The 22,407-nt window shown below is 39.1% G+C and overlaps 1 protein-coding gene across 10 annotated transcripts in view; it reads left to right on the forward strand.

Moving 5' to 3' along the window:
* Window positions 1-22,407, forward strand: part of PTPN3 (protein tyrosine phosphatase non-receptor type 3) — a 277,972-nt gene that overhangs the window by 146,558 nt on the left and 109,007 nt on the right. For 9 of the 10 annotated variants that reach the window (XM_073332642.1, XM_073332643.1, XM_073332644.1 and 6 more), the window contains 2 exons: window positions 3,667-3,801; window positions 4,845-5,021. In XM_073332642.1, coding sequence (XP_073188743.1) covers window positions 3,667-3,801; window positions 4,845-5,021 — 312 coding nt within the window. The remainder of the gene's footprint in view (window positions 1-3,666; window positions 3,802-4,844; window positions 5,022-22,407) is intronic. The other variant, XM_073332646.1, reaches the window with a different exon arrangement.

Raw genomic sequence — 22,407 nt, forward strand, 5'->3', positions numbered from 1 at the left:
TCTAGAAAACATTTTCTTAGCATTTGTTATAAAGTGTTTTAAATCTGAGCTATTTGTCAATTATTAGATACTAGGGGTGTCGATTCATCACAGTTAACTCGTGCGATTAGAAAAATTAATCGTGATTAAAAATTAATTGGGATTAATCGCAGTTTTAATCACTGTTAAACAGAATACAAATTGAAATGTATTCACTATTTTGAATGTTTTTCTACATTTTTAAATATATTTAAATTACAACACAGAATACAAATTGTACAGTGCTCACTTTATATTATTTTTATTACAAATATTTGCACTGTAAAAATGATAAACAAAAGAAGTAGTATTTTTCAGTTCACCTCATACAAGTACCATAATGCAATCTCTTTATCGTGAAAGTGCAACTTACAAATGTAGATTTTTTTTACATTAACTGCACTCAAAACAAAACCATATAAAACTTTAGAGCCTACAAGTCCAATCAGTCCTACTTCTTGTTCAGCCAGTCACTCAGACAGCTAAGTCTGGTTACATTTCCACAAGATAATGCTGCCCACTTCTTGTTTACAATATCACCTGAAAGTGAGAACATGTGTTCGCATGGTACTTTTGTAGCCGGTATTGGAGGGTGGTGAAGCACTGGAATGGGTTACGGAATCTCCATCCTTAGAGGTTTTTAAGTCCGGCTTGACAAAACCCTGGCTGGGATGATTTAGTTGGGGTTGGTCCTGCTTTGAGCAGGGGGTTGGACTCGATGACCTCCTGAGGTCTCTTCCCAACCCTAATCTTCTATGATTCTCTGAATTGAAAAATACTATTTTTTTTGTTTTTACAACACAAATACTTATAATCAAAAATAAATATAAAGTGAGCACTGTACACTTCGTATTCTGTGTTGTAATTGAAATCAATATATTTGAAAATGTAGAAGACATCAAAAATATTTAAATAAATGGTATTCTATTATTGTTTAACAATGCGATTAATCATGATTAATTTTTTTAATAGTTTGACAGCCCTATTAGATACTGTACCAAACACTCTTCCTTGGGAAGTTTGAGGAGTCTTTCTTAGAAGTTGGAGGATTTTGACAAAGTGAGCCCTCTCTCCATCTTTTTCCTGACACTGTGTGTGTAAATTTAAAATATTTTCCAATTCTCCCGGACGCTGTTGGCAGTCTTGTGTGGTCTTGACGTGATGGGTTCTATACTTCAACAAAGCACACTCATTAAAAGCCTTACTATATATTTTAAGAAGGCTGCCTTCTCCTTTTCAAGAGTAAACACTCCTTGGTTTCCATCAATACATTGAATATGAAAAAAAACTAGAGATTTCTGCTATCTGGCTAAGTAATTATTATTTTGTCAGCTTTAAAGGACTTTATTAAATGAACTTATTTCAGTTAAAGTTAGATTTGTTGTTTTCTGCCCAAAGAATGAACTGTTGCCAATCACATGGCCTTTGTCTAAGATAGTAGACTAGCTACAGGAACTCTTATCATTCTGGGATTTGAGCCAGAACAATTACAGTACACATGGCTTCAGTTTCAGTAACAAGGTGAGCACATAAACTTTTAAAAATGGATAATAGCCATGGGTTCTAAAGGAGATTAGCCCCATCCTAGCAAATGAGCATGGTTCTAAAACAAAAATACTCCAAACACACACCCTCAATATCCCCCATTCCTCCATTTTCATGCAGGTCTTCAAATCAAACAGGATGATGGAATATCTTAACTAGACTGAGATCTTTTTTGAGATCCAGAATAGATGTTTTTCTAAAAGATCTGCTCTAGGAATTATTTTAGGGAAGTTCTATGGCCAGTGTTATATAGGAGGTCAGGTGAGATGATCACAGTGGTTCCTTCTGGCCTTGGAATCTATGAATATGAGAATAGGATACATTCAGTTCCACTTCCATTCAGGTCAACTTTGACATAAAGTTTAAAACCATAGATGAGAAATCCTTTGATCAGAACTAAAAACACCCAATAGACCAACTTAAAGTATTTAACTACCATGTGTCCTGGAGAACAAAAAATCATGGAAAACTAAACATAATTGTTTTATTAGAATGAGGGAGAATTGTTTATATCCAACAATCCACTGCATACATAAATAAGTATTGTGTGCTCCAGGCTTCGTAGCTTTGCAAAGCTACGAATCTTAATCCATGCCATGCAAGTTCTGTCCAGCACAGAGCAGAGGGTGGAGTCTCAGCTGATATAAACTATCACAGCAGGAAAAGAGAGCTGCTTCCATACTTAAAATTATTTCCCTCTGTCTTTTTGTTACGTATCACAAATTGTCCCCAAAAGAGGAAAAATAAAAAGACATTTTTTTGCAATATGACCTCCTGAATTTTACGGGAAAGAAATGGTAAAACAGAAAATAAAAATGAAGGAAAACACCTAAATAATGTATAGAGTTCAGGAAATGTATTGCAGAAATCTAAAGATCTTACTGCAGGAATTTAGATCTACTGTGATCTGGACAACTGCTGACCAGTTACAGTTTTAAGGTAGAAGAGCTCATAAATCACAAAGTCTATGAATCCATCCTATGTGTTGTTGGAATGCTGGGAATCCGTGCTTTCTAATCATATAACATGTATCTGCTATGACCATTTATGAGAAAATGGACCTTACATTTTCTGCTCCTTCATTTGAGCGCTACTTATTTTTGGCATGGTTCCAGTTCTCAGACCTCACATCACTTACCTCCTCCACTCCACCTACAGTTTTCATGTGAAGTGTAGGACTTTCTCCATGACTCACTCTTAAATGCAGATCATCTTAGCAGTTGTTACCAAAGAAATTTAAAAAAATTAGCAACCTGTCTCCTGCTACTCTCTCTGCTTGCGGCTGTTGACTTAATAAGCAACTTCAGTGGAGCATGGTGCTTGTTTCTGGAACTAGGATAAAAATAAAAAATTAGATGTGTGGCTAACCATTAGCTAACATAACATTAAATAAAAAAGCACATAAACAGGACTGTCCTATAATTCACCATAATGCTCACTTTTTTTCTTCAAATTATTGGGTGTTAAAGCTGATTGTGCCAATATTGCTTTAATAAGCATATGAAAACTTACTCCTTCTAATAATTACACTAATTGGTGTATATAAGTTCCATAGAATAACATTTGAACAAACATATTTAAGAATGAGGCTCTTAGTTATATACATACGCATTGCCCTATTCTATCAGTTTTTATATATACAGCTTCCAATCACTTAAATGAGAATTACATGTAAATAAGTGCTGCAGAACCAGATCCTAAATGAAGAAAAAATCTAAAGTTTTTGAGAGAATTTAGGCAACGATGAAATCATCACATTATTAGCTTTAATAAAATAATTACGGCATTAAAATTATTTATCAATAATTACGTCTGTTAACTAGATTGGAATTCAGATTTGCAAAACAAAGGAAGAAAGAAATTTCTATCAATCTAATGTAATAAAAAAGAAAACAATTTGGATATGAATTAAGGAACCAAGGATACCTTGCTGAAATGAAAATGATTGTTTTTCTTCTGTTGGGAGTTTTAAAGCATTTCCTTTCAATTGTTGAAACTACAAAAGGCTTAATTGGTACTCATGAAATACATTTGCATAAATGTAACTGATTTTAGTATTCTATATAAAACAGTTATTTAAAGGGTATTGTTATTTCCTTTCAGGTCTGTAAACAGCCACTACTGCAGAAAAGTCATAGGTGGGATGGTATGGAACCCAACTATGAGGAGATCTTTATCTGTTGAACATTTAGAGACCAAAAGCCTGCCTTCTCGGTCTCCTCCTGTTACCCCTACTTGGTAAACAAAGTTTCAACCTTACAAAAAATAAAGGCAAATTGCTCAATTTTGTTGTACATTTACAAAACAGGACAGTATATAATTTAATATAGTCTTTATATATGTTTTTAAAAGTCTAGGTTATTTTAAAAGTAGTAGTCTACCAAGGAAGTTGATCGTTATATCATATTTCAGGGAAAAGTCAATCAGTTCATTTCTTTGTCAAAGCAAATTTGTATTACAGGTTTCAGTTTATTTGCTGCACTTTGTACATTGTATGGTCACAAGATTTTCAGAAATATTTAATGATCATTAATATCATTCTGCAGTGTATTAACAGCAGTATTGTATGTAAAATACAGGAGGTAATCATCCTGTTCTGTTCTGTACTGGTGAGGTCTCAGGTGGAGTACTGTGTCTAATTCTGGGTGCTACACTTTAGGAAAGATATGGACAAATTAAGAGCATCCAGAGGAGAGCAGCAAAAATTTAAAAAGTTTTACAAAACCTTATGTCTGAGGAAAGGCTGAAAAACTGGGCATGTTTGGCTTTCAGAAAAGAAGACTGAAGGGGAGACATAAGTCTTCAAATATGTCATGGGCTGTTTATAAAAAGGATAATCAATTGTTCTCCATGTCCTGTGAAGGTAGTAGTAGTAGCAGTGGGCTTAATCTGCAGCAAGAGAGATTTAGGTTAGATATTATGAAAAACTTTCTAAGCATAAGGATAGTTAAGCACTGGAATAGGCTTCCAGGGGAGGTTGTAGAATCCCCATTATTGGAGGTTCTGAAGAACAGATTAGACAAACACGTGTCACGGATGGTCCAGCTTTACTTTGTCCTGTCTCAGCACAGGGTGCTAGATTTAATGACATCTCAACATCCCTTCCAGCCCTATGCTTGTGTCATTTCAACCAATTTTTCTGTCACTGAAGTAAAATATTACTGTGTCCTGTAATTTAGGTCTCAGGGCACGTATTGCAATAGAATGGAATTAGTTACTTTTGAAAGAGCTTTACAAAGGGTTCTGTCTCAACCAACTTGTGTTCATGTGTTTCCTGTAAGGAGGAGTCCTAGACTACGTCATGAGATTCGTAAACCACGACACTCATCTGTAGACAACCTTACAAATGAGATTGCGTATATTACAGAAACAGAGGATGTTTTTTACACATATAAGGGTTCTCCAACATCAAAGGACAGTGATTCAGAGTTCTCCCAGAACCGCAGTCCACGGAGGAGGTAAGGATCTCTGAAAACAGCAAGTTAATTGTTTTGACTTCAGCTCTTACATCATCTTTTGTAGAGGAATAATATTACACTGAATTAAACTAATTCTATATTTAAGTCTCTCAGAATTAAAGATTATGCAAAAAATGGGGACACCATAATACTTCATATACAAAGCAACAGGTATTTCAAAATATAGCTAAATGAGAATGTTCTCAGTAACTTGGAGAATTGGAGAAGATAATAAACTTAACAGCCGTTGCCTGCATTAGGCACTGGCCAGAGAAAAGATCTAGAAAAATACATTTTTTAACTTTCATCTTGGTCAGAGAATGCAATAAATAAAATACAGTTTCTTTCTCTGTGGTGCTAAGGAAGATGGCTTCCGGTGAGATGGATTACTCCTGATCATATGCGCCATGTCACTTGGAGCATTGAGGCGTCCAATTTTAAATGCAGTATATTCTCAATTTTAAAACACAGAGCAAAAATTTCTTTGCCAGCAAAGTTTGAACCTAACCCTTGTCAGGTTCTGTGAGTGATTGTGGACCTCAAACCCGGGCCCCCGGATTTCCCAGGCACTGCTGAGCCTGTGGCCACCACCCAGCAACTCACCTGAACCAGAAGAGAAGGGGGCTAGTGAAGCTCTAGCTCACAGAGGGCCTACCCACAAAGCTTCTGATTGGAGGAGATGTCCAGTCCCACCCATTGGCTGTGACACAGTACTTAAACCAGGAAGAGGCACAGGAAGTTGTCTGAGTAATTAAATGAAACTCTGACTGGGTGCTGCTGTGGATCCTACCTAATTTGTCTGATTCCTGAGCCCTGCCTTTCTGTTCCTGCCCTCCTAAATCCCAGACCCTGTCTGTTCCTGCTACTTGCTTTCCTGCCTCACCCGCGATCCCTGCTTCTACACTGTACTCTGATGCTGACTCCAGATTCAACCCTTGGCTTGGCCTCTGGTACTGGCTCTGGCTCTTGGCTTGACTCTTGACTCTGGTTCTTGCTCCTGACTCTAACTATTAGGTTTTACTGCCCATGCTCCGGTCCCTACAGGTTCACAGATAAAATTTATACTCGAACCAAAGTGGACATGCAGTGCTTTTGCTGTTCTTAGTGCCCTGTTTCCCACAGTTTTCAAAGCTGAGCCCCATTCAGGAAAATGACACCAATATTCTCCCTCATAACTTGGCAATATGATAGTAAAGGCCTACACATCTTAATTTTATACATCTTTTGAGCCATGTTGGGTCTTCACCCTACACTTTGAGAAACAGTGTTAATGCAAGGTGTTCAAACCATGTATCGTAATTATCATATATAGATTTACTTTAAGTCAACTAAATCATGCAGTTCTAGTTGTAAACCCAGGGATTTAAGTACACTGTCTCCATTTTGAAGATGACAGATTTTTTATCGTCAGGTCACAAAAATGGTTACCTGTAAAATAGGAAAAACCACAAAATTTAATATTACTTGCATAGAGTGCATGACATTTGACTGAGAACACTGCCTGCTTGCCAACCTCACTCACAAAAGTGGGACTGAATACCAGCAAATTAAGTTAAATGTTAGCTGTGCATGCAATAACCATCATAGTACATAAAAATATGTAATGTCACTTTTTTGTGTAAATAATCATAAATAGGAAGCCTTGTCCTCCCACAGTAAAAGTGTAAAAAGAAGTGACAGACAAATTATGCCCTTTCAGCAGTCTTTCAGATCTAAGTTCTTTTAAAAAGAATTTCTGGGAACATTTAGTAATTCAGGAAATCTTCATAGGAGATCATGATTTTAACCTGAGCAATATATCTAGTGTCTTGATTTTTGTTTTTATATGAATATGCAGGTGTAGTCATGCCGCTAATATTAATTGCATATCTTCAAATAAAGATACACTAACTTGTTATGCTTTCTCACCGCTCCAGTATTATCTCTTCCCTTCCTGTTTGCTTTCTTTTGTACTGGCTGGTTGTCTTGGAAAATGCTATGAGAACAACTTATTTTTGTGGTATCTCTCACACACTAAGAACAGAGTTCCAAGTTTCACCGAGAATACCACATTTTTTTTTAAATATGACTTTTGCTGATTAATGGACCAGAACACAAAAATGGAGGTTGTATCCTAGCAATTTTGTTTTGATTGTTGTCAAGGTTCCTCCCCCACTCTGAACTCTAGGGTACAGATGTGGAGACCTGCATGAAAAAACCTCCTAAGCTTATCTTTACCAGCTTAGGTCAAAACTTCCCCAAGGTACAAAATATTACCCCCATTGTCCTTGGACTGGCCGCTACCACCACCAAACTAATACTGGTTACTGGGGAAGAGCTGTTTGGACGCGTCTTTCCCCCCAAAATACTTCCCAAAACCCTGCACCCCACTTCCTGGACAAGGTTTGGTAAAAAGCCTCACCAATTTGCCTAGGTGACTACAGACCCAGACCCTTGGATCTTAAGAACAATGAACAATCCTCCCAACACTTGCACCCCCCCTTTCCTGGGAAATGTTGGATAAAAAGCCTCACCAATTTGCATAGGTGACCACAGACCCAAACCCTTGGATCTGAAAACAATGAAAAAGCATTCAGTTTTTTACAAGAAGACTTTTAATAAAAAAAAAAGAAGTAAATAGAAATAAAGAAATCCCCCCTGTAAAATCAGGATGGTAGATATCTTACAGGGTAATTAGATTCCAAAACATAGAGAACCCCTCTAGGCAAAACCTTAAGTTACAAAAAAGATACACAGACAGAAATAGTTATTCTATTCAGCACAATTCTTTTCTCAGCCATTTAAAGAAATCATAATCTAACACATACCTCGCTAGATTACTTACTAAAAGTTCTAAGACTCCATTCCTGTTCTGTCCCTGGCCAAGACGACTACAGACAGACACAGACCCTTTGTTTCTCTCCCTCCTCCCAGCTTTTGAAAGTATCTTGTCTCCCCATTGGTCATTTTGGTCAGGTGCCAGCGAGGTTACCTTTAGCTTCTTAACCCTTTACAGGTGAGAGGAGCTTTCCCCTGGCCAGGAGGGATTTCAAAGGGGTTTACCCTTCCCTTTATAATTATGACAATTGTGTTAAACATGCAGGGTAAGAACATCACCATTAGTTCACAAAATCAGATGTGTGTACATTTATACACATCTCAGGCATTTCCTGGTTGTCTTACGGATGTATTTAAACTATGGTCCCATGAAGCCCAACTGAGAGTGCAGATTCGTAGCTATGTACAGCTATGTGTAATAGGGGTGAAAACAATGAGCTATTGGCACATAGAACAGATATCTTTTATCAGATTGGCTGATAGCGTGTGTGAAATGAATGGTCATGGATTTTTTTCCCCATCTATTAACATTTGAGGTAGATAGTATAGTAACCATAAGGATACTACTTCTCCATAGTTAAGATTGTAACCAGTTTATTGTAGCTGACTACCCCCTCTAAACTCTGACATCCCAACCTTCTCCCCCTCCCCCCTACACACAAAGGCAGCAGATCTCTGACAAAATGAGGGAAAGTTTGAGGCTGCTGAACATAGGGAAGAGGAAGATCCTCTCGTGCTATCTTTGTCCCCATCTAGAAATACAAAAAAACAACTTTGAACTTAGTTTTGGTCTGAACATTGCCAGATTTACTCTGAAAGCAACATAGAATGTTTCTGTAAGGTTTGGAGGAAATTCATCATATAGTTTGCGTTTCTTATAATATAAAAAATAATTGCCCTGATTTAGGGTTGCCAGGTGTTTGGATTTCGACCGGAACACCCGGTCGAAAAGTGAGCCTGGCGGCTCTGGTCAGCACCTATCACCGGGCCATTAAAAGTCCAGCTGGCAAAAAAAAAAAAAAAAAGACAGCCTGTGTTTCCAACAAATTGTTTTAACTACTACAGCGAAGATACTGAACTGATATTTTCCTCAAGTATTTTATTTAACCCTCTGCAAATTACATACAGGGATGGTATATTGATTGTAGCTGGTCCATTTTTCCTGAGAGATTCTTCCAAGTACCAGTTTAAAGTTACTAACCAATAGCCAGTATTAGCTTAACAAGCATCACTCACTCATTTTAATTGTATAATCTGAACTCTTCATCTATTTATTTAAAAAACTATCTTTATTTGCTTTTGCAAAAGAAACATTAAAAGATATAAAGCAGGATTAATCAGACGGAGCAGACTTCCATTAGTTACTGTTCTGCCTTTGAGTGCCTCATTTTAAACAATGAAAGTGATAAAAGAATACTCAGTTTAACTGATGTTACAAGAATATTTTAAATTTGTCTTTATTTTCATTTATGATTTAGCTAAAAAATTAAAAAACATGTAGCTAAAACCCTTGGCACCTTTGACTCATATTTAAATATACAATCATAAAACACTTTGCAGTGTGCAGTCAGACCATAAGGAACTGACTAATCCATTTGAGCGTTGCTGTTTTTTATAAAGTTAAGATGGTATCATTTAAAGATTACAAAGTAGCAGTTTTGAAATCCCCAGTCTTCTGTTTCTCCCTTGACCATTTAAAAAGGAACAGATAGAGTACTGACTTCCTTTTATTACCCTGCCAGTGTGTAGCTCATCCTGATCTAGAGGAGCCATCATTCTAAATGAGGGAGTAGAGGGCTCTCTGTTTCCATTCAGTCTTCAACTTTTCTTCTGAGGCTGTCAAAAATTGTGCCAATTGATGCAAGCCATGATGGTGGGGTGTTTAATATGGAAACATTTGTTGATGTGGAAAGAAAGGGACCATTGCTATCAACCTGCTGTCAGGATGGTGACGTCTTTTCATCGTTGGACTCTTCACTTTGACATAAGCTTTACAATCTGTGTTCCACTCACAGAGTTAAAGTTCTACTGCTTGCTTTTTGTAAACGGTGAATTAAATAGGAAGTTTGCGCCAGTTTAGTTATAACTTGAACCAAATGCAGAGGAAGTCCCCATCAACTGTTTGTTTGAATATGCTTCATCCTTCATTAAATGTATTTCTACTTCAGTTATGCATTCCTTAATTTTTCTCTCTCTCTGTCTGTATATAGCTATTGTACTTGTGAAGCCAGTATGATTCAGTTGTTTAGGAGCTTGCGGGAGTTATTTTGAGAGGGTGGTGCTGGGGGAATTTAAAATTACAATGGAAACTATGTTGCAACACTAACTAGAGTAGCTTGCACTGCTTTATTATTACTAAGATAAGTGGTGTCCTCATTGCCACTAAGTAAAAAGGCTTTATAGCTGTTAAAAGAAAACAGTTTGAACTAAAAATGTATGCGTTAGAGATATTATTGGGTTATGTTCTGTGTTGCTTAAGAAGGGAACTGTTGCCACTGAATTCTGTAAAATTCCATTCCTGACCAGATCACATCATCCATTTCATTATGCTGGCCAAAGCTCAAGAGCCCCTGAAAAATATCAGAGCCATAACCTGTGAAATGTATAAATGCCCCCCTCCATGTGAGAGAGAGCCAGTGAAGAACAGCTATGCCAATGGCTAATGGAAATCGTTAATGCCTTCTTCAGAGAAGCACACCTGGCAAAATCCTTTGAAAACACAATAGTCCACCCAGTCCTCAGAAAGCCATTTGATCTGATGACCTCTCCAACTATCATCCCGTCTCAAACTTTCCATTCCTTGGCAAAATAATTGAGAAAGTAGTAACCACCAAGCTCCAGCAATATGTGACATCAGCAGACATCCTGGATGCCTTTTGCTTAGGGTTAAGACTAGGCACAGCACACACAATAGCTGTAGTGGCACTAAAAGGCTACCTTTTTTATGACCATGGATACAAGCAAGATTTCCATGCTAATACAGCTGGACCTCTCTAAAAATTTTGACAAAAGTTAATAGTATCTTGTGGCCTACTATATTCTGACATAGAAGGAATAGATGGCACAGTACTAAAAGAGGCTTCAGTTGTTCCTCTCCAGGAGAATTCAGAGAGTAGTCATGGATTAACTGCTGCTGCTCTCCAAAGACCCTCCCACGCTATCCTCCCTTCTCTTCAATATCGACAGTGGGGGAAAGAGTGAGATGCCCTGGGTACAGCTGCCAACAATATGCAGGTGATACTCAACTACATTCACAACTGCTGCAACCACTGCTAAGATGTCAGAATATCTAAGAGGACAAAGAACGGCTTGCTCAAGCTGAACCCAGGCAAAACCGAAGTAATAATTGCTTGAAGGGGCAAAAGCTTTTAAGATCTAGGATAGGCACTGTTCCCACCTTCCACTGAGGGGATGAAGCCCCCATTTATCAAAATGGTGGAAAGCTTCAGAGTCCTGTTTGTTTCCTCACTAAACCTGGATGATCAGGTGACATCAGTGTCTTAAAAGTGCCTTTCAACTCTAGCTTCCCAGAAAAATGTACCCCTTCCTCTTAGACAAGGACCCGGCCACGCACTTGTTATCTCCAGGGTGGATTACTGTAGTTCACTGTAATTAAAGCTGAACGTGAAGACAATGTGCAAGCTTCAGCTAATACAGAATGTGGCTACCTGCCTCCTCCATATCCTAGGCTGTTGTGAACGTACCAGCCCCATAGATCCCTTCAGTGGCTCCCAATTAGTTTTGGGTGCCTGGATAAAGCTTCAGTCCTCATCTTCAAAGCAGTTGAGCTCCAGCTCCATTCAGCATGTAAACTGTCAAGGTAGTTGTGCTTCTCTGAAGCAAAGGTACATAAAGCCAAAATAAAAAGCCTAGTTTCTTCTTTACCACAGGGTGGGTGTTTGGGATCTTGATGATGAATATTTGATTTTTATAGATTTAACTTTTGATTGCAAGTGCATGAGCTCACGATGGTTCCAAGCCTTATTATTTTCTTCTTAATCCATTTTCTCTCATGCTGTGTTTAATCATTTAAGGAAATCTGTTCCAGTTGACTTTTTTTCTCAAATGTGATACATTTGATTTAGAAATACTTAATGCCTTGATTAAATCAGATACAAAATAGCCCACATTTTCTGTAATATGGTTTCCCACTTCTCTCCATGAAGTTCAAAATAGGTGGGTACCATCATATCAGTATATCTCAGTGCAAAATGTTTGATATGGAAGACATCAGAAATATTTCTAAAAGAGTTAGTACTGGGGATGAAGGCCAAAAGTATTATTTGTTTGATTATTATAGAACTGTATTTTCTCTGAAATATAAAATTGATGATTTCAGTGAAGTGTTTTGTGCTTGTAAATCATATCTGAGGTGTATGAGGCATTATTTTATACATTTAGAGAGAGAGAGAAATGCAAATAGCCTAGAAGATGTGTTGCAGATGGCAGTTCTTTCTTGGACTAGAACACATGTAAAACATTATATGGGTTACCCATTTTGTGTGTTAGAAAAAAAAATTGCTCTACTCCAGTGTTAAGATTTTATAAATGAAGATTTTTTTCAAGGAAAAGAGAGGCTAGCATATGTTCAGGCCAGAGCCCATCAGGCATAAACACATGTAAGTGGAAATTCTTCATGAAATGTCAAATTCCCCTGAACTTCTGCTTCATCCAAAATATCTTGGGGAAGTTTTTACAATATTTTAGAACGCATTTAAAGAATACAAAAGCACAAATAAATTGTTTAGTAAATTTTGTTTTCATGAGTAGCTTTTAAATAAAATTGACTTTCACCTAGTTTGGACTTTGTTCAAAAAGGATCTTCCACTGAAATCTTCCAGTCCCCCTAGAATACTTTCTCTTCTCTTGTCCCATAGATGTCTGAAGAGAGCAAAAACACCATCTTTTTGATAGAACATTAATTTTTTTCATCCTTAAAGTTTGAATTTGAACTTATTCATATCCTTTCAAATGGATACAGTGAAACTCAAATAAAGCATATTAGCAGGATATTTCTTCTAACCCAATTAAAAGTGAAATGATTAGTTTATAGTTAAATTGTCATAATTAGACCTGAAATTAGTAACCCATTTAGAGAAAATGTCTCGTGTGTCTGAGACCTACTGAACTGGGATGGTGTGAATTTAACTCCTCGCTTTTAAGGGATGACGTTTCCTGCTGATCACAGTCTCAACAAAGGCAGGAAAGATGAATGCCCTAAAATATATTTCCCTAGTAAGAGTAATCTACATGTCCACATTTCAATATTTTCTTTAATCGTAATATCGCTTTCCTCAGACCACCGAGGAATTCTGCTAACCTGATACTAGAAAATTATTTTCTTGAAACCAATTACATGTAAATATTTAGAAACTTTTTATTTATTTTTTATTAATGAAATCTGTGAGATACTGATGTAATGTAATATGTAATTATACGTTGTTATGGAACAATACCTCAGTACTTGGTCATGGAATTACCTCTGATTTTCTGGTAATGGAAACTTAAGATTTTTTTTTAATGTAAACAATAGGGAAAAATAGGAGCGGGAACAGATTAGTACTAAGGGTGTAATAATTTTAGCTTTGGTGGCCTGAATCTTCATTTTTAAGACATTAAAAGAAAAATTCTAACTATTGTGGCTCACCCGGTCAATCTGAATATGCAAAAAATTAGAATCTACTATCTAGAAAATAATAAATGAAACTAGTGTTTAAACAGGATTGAAATTTATTTACATTCTCTTCAGTGAAATTCCCATGCTGCTGATTTCTCAAATTGTCATTTTTTGGCAAGACAGCTGCCACCAGAATCCTCAGAAGCGTTATTTTTTATTTATTTTTTTGTTTTTAAAAAAATCAGTTTATTCAGGTTAAGTGCATCTTTTCTTCAGGAGTTCCAGACTGCGGAGGTGTGCAGAATGAGCGAGATTCCTTCAAGATGAGAAACGGATAAATTGCGCTGCTGAAAGGATATGTTAGAATCCCAAAGTATTATCTCCTTAGGAAAAGCTGGTTTAATAAAAAGCTACATGCATCATGCCAACAGGCTACCTGGCACCAACCCATCTTGACCATCTGCTATCCTGATAGGTTGTCTCATGAACTGGGAAAGCTTACTCTCTGAGGAGAATATTTCCCATTTCAGTACTATAAATGAAAACTACCACCAGTCATTTATTGGGGGGGAGGAAATACAGTGGAATTCCTTTCTGATTACTCTTCGTATTTGTTTTTATCTGGGGTGCCTGAAGATTCCCACTGCTCTGCCGCCTCCTTCCACAAGGTATTGTGTCACAGCTCTCAGACTCTGGCCAAGGAGGACTGCAGGGATTCAGAAGAATCCATCAGTATTGCTCGTCATTAGTCATAGAGGAAGGCGTTTGTTGTGGCGCTGTCTGCCTAGAATGGACTTAGTCCTGCATCAGTGCATTGGACTATTGAGGTCCATTCCAGTCTTACATTTCTGTGAACTTCCTGGCATCTCCGTAGTACCCTGAGCCTCTGGCTTCCTAGTGTAAGCAAAAGGCTTCTCTAAAAATTGAACTGCAACTGTCACGTCAAGATGCATAATTCTGCTCCAAAGCCAGCATGAAGTGAGCTATAGCTCACGAAAGCTCATGCTCAAATAAATTGGTTAGTCTCTAAGGTGCCACAAGTACTCCTTTTCTTTATAGGTTACACAGTATATCTTTCCCACTGCCTTAACTTGGCAGCCTATTTCTACATCTTAATTTTGCTCTCACTGTGGGAATAGGCTGGTTTAATACTGGAGCTACTTAATCTTACTGGCCTGACCTTCTTTATCAAATATTACAGGCCTTTGTGTATGTCGAAAAATTGTACCTTCCCAAAAATAGAAGCTTTTTTTGTTTCTCAGCGTAATCTTACACTGTAAAATTAGACCACGTTTGCCCAAAAAACTGGAGATTAGGTTATTGTTGATCTAGCTGACAGTATTTGGGGGAGAGCAGGGGCGATGTGAGCACTAGACCCATGCTCCTAAACATAATTTGGCAAATGTTAGTGTATTTCCACATCCAATCATCCATTTATACAACTTCTCATTGATATGCTGTTAAAGCAAGACCCCAATTTAGAAATAAATTGGCTTTGTCCAAGGCATATCACCATCTTTGCCAATATCTTTAAAGCAAAAATCTTGACAATGCAAATTAGTATGTGTTTAAATAAACTTGCATAGTTTTGCATGTATATTTAAATGTTTGCATTAATATGCTTAGATCTGGGGAGTGATGCAAAAAGAGAGAGCAAAAAAGGGATGGAGAAAGACCCCCCCCAACACTTTGCTTCCGTCTCTCCCCACTCCCAAGACGCTTCTTTTTAATCATTCTCAAACCCCACCCCCAACTTTTCTGCAGTTCACAGGCACGCCCAGCCTGCAGCAGGAGGAAGAGGTAATGAGCACTTACTGTTCCAGATTGTCATTCAGGACCTTGAGTAGCTTTTATAGATTTTTAAGTCTAGAAGGGACCATTATGATCATGCAGTCTAGCCTCCTGCGTAATACAAGCCAAAAAACCTGACCCAGTCAACTCTACATCAAATCCTTAATTTATGTTTGAGCTATAGCATTTCTGTCGGAAAATTTTGATTGACTGACCTTCCCCAGCATGCAGGAGAATGGGAAGAGAAGTTAGTCAAACAAGGAATTATCAATTATCATGTAGGGGACGCACAAAACCTATAGTCCTACCAGAAAACTTTTATAGAGGTGGCAGGTCTGTGTTTGCATCTAATATACAAAGTAATTCATAATTGTGTCCCAAAACTATGAACCATTAGTATGAGGGTTGGTCTTTAAAGAATGTCTCCCAAGATCTTTTTAATTAAGTAGATGCTCAGTTTGAGGTTCTTGGGAGGTTTTTATTATTTTCTGCACACGTGACCTTATTTTCTGTGGGGAAAAAAGTAGGAAGCATAGACCATACTTGTACACAGAATGTCTTCTCACAAATGTTTCCTGTTTTTTGTGTGTATTTCCATGTATGTCAGGAATATGATTTTTTGTGAATGAGGGGTTGCTTTTCATGGATTTAAAAATTCTGTGGAACAGATGTTGAGATCCTGTTATCCAACTGTTTGGGCACAAGCCATTTCCAGATTAGAGCATGTAACTGGCATGTAGGCTTCAAGAAACCATCTGTTCATTTTAGCGTATGTCTTCCTACAAAGACTATACCAGCATAGCTACATTGGCATAGTTCCATAGTGTAGATACAGCCTACACCCCAGAAGAGGTTTGTCAGGTCTTGTCTACACTTAAAATGCTCCAGCGAAGAGACTACCTACACTGACAGGAGAGGTTCTCGTGTCGACATAGGTAATCCATCTTTCTAAGAGGCAGTAGCTAGGTTGACAGAAGAATCTTTCCGTTGACCTAGCGTTGACCTTCCGTTGTCTACACTGGAACTTAGGTTGGCTTAACTATGCTGCTTAGGGGTGTGGATTTTTCACATCTCTGGGCAACGTAGATGGGTTGACCTAACTTTTTAATGTAGACCAGGCCTCAGTGTAGGTACACCACATCCCTGACCGGCATTAGCTACATTGGCGGAAGCACTCTTCCATCAACATACCTATGTGTACACTGGGGGTTATGTTGGCATAGCTATGTCTGTGAGGAGTGTGTTTTTTCACTGGTCTGACTGATGTAGCTATGCCAATATAACTTTCAAGTGCAGATTTGTCTGTCTTACACTACGCTAACCTGAGACCCCTTCTGTACTATTTGTATTGTGGTAGTTTCAGTGGCCTCAATCTTAATGTACTGTTCACCATACACTCACAGACTCAGTAGTGCCTGCTCCAAGTACTTTGCAGCCTAATTTGAAAAACTCAAAATAATATGTGTAGCACTAGGGGTTAACAGTGTGGAAGACAAAGATAAGAAAATCACATGAATACATAGATAGGACAAGAAGCAATGGGCTTAAATTGCAGCAAAGGAGGTTTAGGTTGGATATTAGGAAAAACATCCTAACTATCAGGGAAGTTAAGCACTGGAACAAATTGCCTAGGGTGGTTGCGGAATCTGTGTCATTGGAGGGTTGTGAGAACATATTAGACAAACACCAGTCAAGAATGGTCTAGCTGTTATGTAGTCATGTCTTGAGTGCAGGGGTCTGGAGTAAATGACCTTTTGATGTCCTTTCGAGTCCTACGCTTCTATGACTGTCTGAGTCTGATTAGCTGTGTATATTGCTTGATGGTTTTTAGTCAACTTTATTACAAAAACTTTATCTCAGACCACACCTTGACACAACCCTCATTTCTTGACTCGTTTGTTGTACGTGTCCCAGCAGAAGTGGTGGGTTTTTGAGGGTTTTTTTTTTTTTTTGAGAAAAGATGTAAAGGAAGAGAGGGTAGTGGTCTTAAGAATTAGATCAAGGAGGATGTTCAGTGTTTAAGGAGCATCATGGAGAAGCATAGAAATATTTGTAGAATCATGTTAAAAGTGGGTATCGGTGAAGTTGAGGAGGTGGGGATGACACAATAAGAGACAATGTTATGAAAAGTTTGAGAACTTTCCTAAAACCAAATACTCTGTAACACAATTTTCATCAAATTCTTTTATTTTGGAACTATTCTGACTACCTCTTACTGGTCCTTGCTCTTTTGGGTGAAATTATGGCATCATTGAAGTCAACGGCAAACTCTTAGTGCAGAGGTGGGCAAACTGCAGCCCGCGGGACCATCCTGCTCAGCCCCTGAGCTCCTGGCCCGGGCGGCTCATCCCCAGCCCCTCCCCCGCAGCCACGCTGCTGGGCAGGCAGCCCTCTGGGCGGTGGGGCTGCACACTCATGCAGGTCAGTGTGTCTGGCGGAGCGGTGGTCAGACATGCTGCTCTGATTGGCATGGTAAGGGGCCCAGGGCCGGGGGGTTGGATAAGGGGCAGGGGGTTCTGTGGGGCAGTCAGGGGACAGGGAGCAGGGGGCGGTTGCATGGGGTGGAGGTTGTGGGGGGCGGTCAGGGAGTGAGGGGCGGTCAGGGAGCAGGGGGCGGTTGCATGGGGTGGAGGTTGTGGGGGGCGGTCAGGGAGTGAGGGGCGGTCAGGGAGCAGGGGGCGGTTGGATGGGGTGGAGGTTGGGCGGTAGTCGGGACAGAGGGCGGTTGGATGGGGCAGAGGTTCAGGGGGGTAGTTGGGATGGGGAACGGGGCGTTGGATAGGACAGGGGGTAGTAAGGGGACAGGGAGTGGGGGGGCTAGATAGGGGGTGCGGTTTGGGGCGGGAGTCTCGGGAGGGGGCGGTTAGGGGACAAGGAGCGGGGGGGGTTGGATGGGTCGGGGATTCTGAGGGGGGCAGGAAGTGGGAGGGGGCAGATAGGGAGTGGGGGCCAGGCTATTTGGGGAGGCACAGCCTTCCCTACCTGGCCCTCCATACAGTTTCGCACCCTGATGTGGCCCTCGGTCCAAAAAGTTTGCCCACCCCATCTTAGTGACTTGCCTGGGGACAGGATTTCACCTTTGGGATTTTCATCTGCGAACTGTGAATGACATGGACAACTAAGGATGGTGACAAGAGTTATCTTTTAGCCATGTGGTTGCCACTTTATTGACCCTTAAGAGAGCCCCTAAAAGCAAACTGTCCAGCTAGCACTGTGAAAAAGGAACTAATGCCACAGGTGTCTTTCCATTTTTTGATGCTTAAATTCAGAGAAACGTAATATTTCCTGGGCCTGTTAGGCCTGTCTTATTCCCAGACTTGAGTGAGGCCACACCCAGGCAGTGAGGCAGTCACCTAGCCTCATATATCTGTCCAAGTCTCCATGTGAAGCCAGACCGATGCAATATTCGCCGTAAAGGTGGCGGTACCTCAATTCCTAATCTTTGTGGGTTTGGGAGCACCAACCTTCTCCTCCCACTACATACACACACACACACATCATTAATGGTGTCTCCATTTGATGGAAAATCTCGCTTATATAGCCAGGACCAGTGTCCCAGGTTGTAATCATGTGAAAAACTGAAGACCTACCAGTTATACCTTGTGCCCAGGCCATTGCTTCAGAGTCTAAAGGCACCTGTGCCTTACCACCAGCATAATTCCTTTGAAGTCCAAAGGTACTTGTACCTCTCTGAAACCTGACACGCAGCAAACAACCCACTGTGTGCAAAATGACAATTGTGTCGTCAGTGTCATCCTTTCCCTAGAGGAGAAGAAGCAAGCAGAGATTTGCAGCAGGGGAGAGTAGGTCAAAAAAGAGCTGCCTCCACCAGCTGCTGTTACTTCATGGGTGGAAATCTGTTGGCTAGCCAAACCCAGTGCTTAAAAAATAAGCAGCTGGTTTAATAGGCAGCAGGTGTAAAACAAACAAAAAGGACGTACTTCTTCACACAATGCAGTCAACCTGCAGAACTCATTCTAGGAGATGTTGTGAAGGCCTAAACTATAACAAGGTACAAAAAAGAGCTAGATATATTCATGGAGGATAGGTCCATTAATGGCTATTAGCCAGGATGTCAGGGATGCAACCCCATGCTCTGAGTGTCCGTAGCCTCTGTTTGCCAGAAGCTGGAGTGGACGTCTGGATGGATCACTCAATTACCTGTTCTGTTCATTCCCTCCAAAGTACCTGGCACTGGCCACTGTCAGAAGACAGGACACTGGGCTAGATGGACCATTGGTCCGACCCAGTATGGCCGTTTTTATATTTCTTATGTAAAAAAGATCTAGGAGTTAACCAATGGCTATCTTCCTAACAAATGAGGGCCATCATTGGCCACCGAATGCCATGCCCCATCCAGGGGTGTGACTCTGGCCCCCTGCCACAATATGGGCTGGCTATGAAAGGTCAGTCCTCTAACACAAAATAAAGAAAATTCCTTTACTAGGCTAGCCCATCATCTTCAAATCAGGCTCTTGAACTTAAAGGATAATATGTATTAGTTTTAAGGTTACAGATAATTTGCCCAAGTTTCAATCAGTCTGTTAACTGATATTTTATATCCACTGTTATAAATGTTAAACCCTCATTCAAGGACTTGATCATGTGAGAAGGTGGGGCAGGACATTATAGATATGCTTTATTTTATTTTATTTTATTTTTTTTGCAGCGGCTGTCCTCTTACTCTTCTTTCCTATGGAGTTGTCAAACAAGTTCTCTCTTTTTGGCATAATACTTCAGCTGTTTGTTTGGATTCTGGCTATTAGTGTTACGGTTACTTAACTGTTTTTGTTTCTTTATTGTAAGTGTATTGGGTTTTGTTAATACTGTACCATAGATCTGCATATTGCTTTAGGCAATGAAGTTCCTTTAACAAAATTCAGAAAGATACACCATATCTTCCTAACTTTCATAGGTTGTAAAATGTGGTGAAATGCCTTCAGTTTGCAACACAATGGTTTTTTTTAAAGGAAGATTTGCTATTGTTTTCCTAGTTATTTTTTTATAAACTGTATTGTTTAAGATTCTAAAGTGGTCTTACAAACATGTCCGTCTTTCCTGCTTCTGTTCCCCATTTAGCAATCCTTTTTTCCTGAGTTAATAACAGAAGCCAACATGGCTTCCTGTTTAATTGTAACAGTTAATTAGTGGGATCTGTCAATAAGGATGTAGAGGTCATTACAGCTATAGTTGTAGCTACATAATAGCCATAGGAAGTTTCACTGTTGTTCGTTATATACCAAAATGGTAGCAAGTGATGTATTTAGGTTCTTAGCAATGCACTGCTAATCTTTGGAGGACATTTCCCCACTTGAATTTTAGCAATTTTAAGGTATTGTAACTGACATGCTCTTGTGGGGTGAAACAAGTTAGTGTCCTTTGAGAATGTCTGTCTCAAAACACCACTTAATGTGAAAGCTTGTGTATTTTATACTGTGCTTTTTAAATAAATATTTTGATTTTTTGCGCAGTCTCTAACAGCAATACAAAGAATTATGTAATGATTACATGATAAATGGGTCTAAATGCCCTCTGATATTTAACTTGTAGCTGAAAACTACTCTTGACATGGCCACAAAAGCATCATGTTTCTTAATCAAGTATACATTGAATTGGCTTTAAAAATTTCATATATATAACCATAATTGTAGTAGCCATGTTTGTTAACAATGTTTAGTTCCATGTGCTTGAAAAAACTACTGAATGCTCTATTGCATCCCACCCGCAAGGGATATTGTGAAGCAGAGGATTACTATTTGTAAGTAGGAATTACAAAAAACATATTTGATTCAGTCGTTTACTGAAGCTATATATCCACAGCATAACATTCTTGTTTTTAGAGATTTTAAATTTTATACAGGTTGACTTTTAATTTTTTTTTTTAATTTAGTTTTGGTGAACCTGGGAAATGGGAGCAAAAATCTGCTTACAGGCAAATTCTCATACCTTTTTTTACTAATTTCTGTCAAAATGGGACACAGTCTACATCCTGGTTCCTGTGTATGGGCATAACTTCTTGATCATGCTGTGCTGCGGAATTCCTGGCCCTCTTTTCCATCCGTTTCAAAAGTGAACAGTGTATAGCTAAAGTGAGTTATTGCTGCTTTCTGCAGAGAATTGAATGATATAAATGAAGTATAGTACTATAGGTCAGTGTTACTAAAATGAATGCATTTTTCATGGTTTTTATGATCTGTATATTTCTTGTACTAACGAAAGGTAAAGAGTGATCGGCTTTTAGGAACCCTCGTGAAGTTTGCATGTCTGTTTGCTTTTACCCTTAGGGATGTCTGATGAGATCAGCTGTAAATCCAGAGCACCCATAAGTTTGGAGCTCTGGGAAAGGGTATGCATAGGGTACTGGGGAAGCTGAGGGGGGTCAGCATCAGTCCTGGGGTGTTGATGCAGGTGGGCCCACAAGAGCTCATTTCTGTAAAGCAGTAAGAGACAGGGAGCCTGTGCCTAGGAAGTATGCCAGAGAGGCCAAGGCAAAAAACAGTGCTGTAGCCTGCCCAGAGCACAGAAAGCTAAAGAGCACGTGGGCCAACGATGGTGGGACACACATGCAGCACCTGGTTGAGTGTCCCACAGAGGAAACTTTCCAGGGAAGTGTGACCATTTTTATTAAATTATATTGTAAATATGAATCCTTTAAGGTAAGGTATAACACAAACTTACGAAATCAGAGAAATTCATAGTTAAGGCTGACTCTATCCTTTTTTAGCTTTCTTTTAACTAGCAACAGCAATTAAAGTGTAGTTTTTCCTCAGTGCACCCATTATAAAGTAATGGACAGAGCCTCCTGCAATGACTATTCATGAATTTAAAATAACACTAATGCAGTTCCTATTTTCTGGTCAGATTTTAACAGCTCTCACATGGTGTCAGATATTTAATAGAATACGAGGTTTCCCCATCATCTAACATGATAAGCAGTAAAAACTGCCGCCTCTCTGGGGGATGGGAAGTTTTTTATTGGTAATATTTTAATTATTTTCAAGTGCAAAATGTGCTAGATATTTCACAAAAACAAATAAAGACTGGCCCTGTCCCAAATAATTTAGGGCCCTGATCCAAAAAAGCTAAAGTCAGTGGGGCTCTAAACAGATGCAAGCATCAGCCTGCTCAGAGAACCTGGAGGGATTGGTGCCTAATGATGGA

The sequence above is a fragment of the Lepidochelys kempii genome, chromosome 2, assembly GCF_965140265.1.
Source record: "Lepidochelys kempii isolate rLepKem1 chromosome 2, rLepKem1.hap2, whole genome shotgun sequence".
NCBI classification, from domain to species: domain Eukaryota; kingdom Metazoa; phylum Chordata; order Testudines; family Cheloniidae; genus Lepidochelys; species Lepidochelys kempii.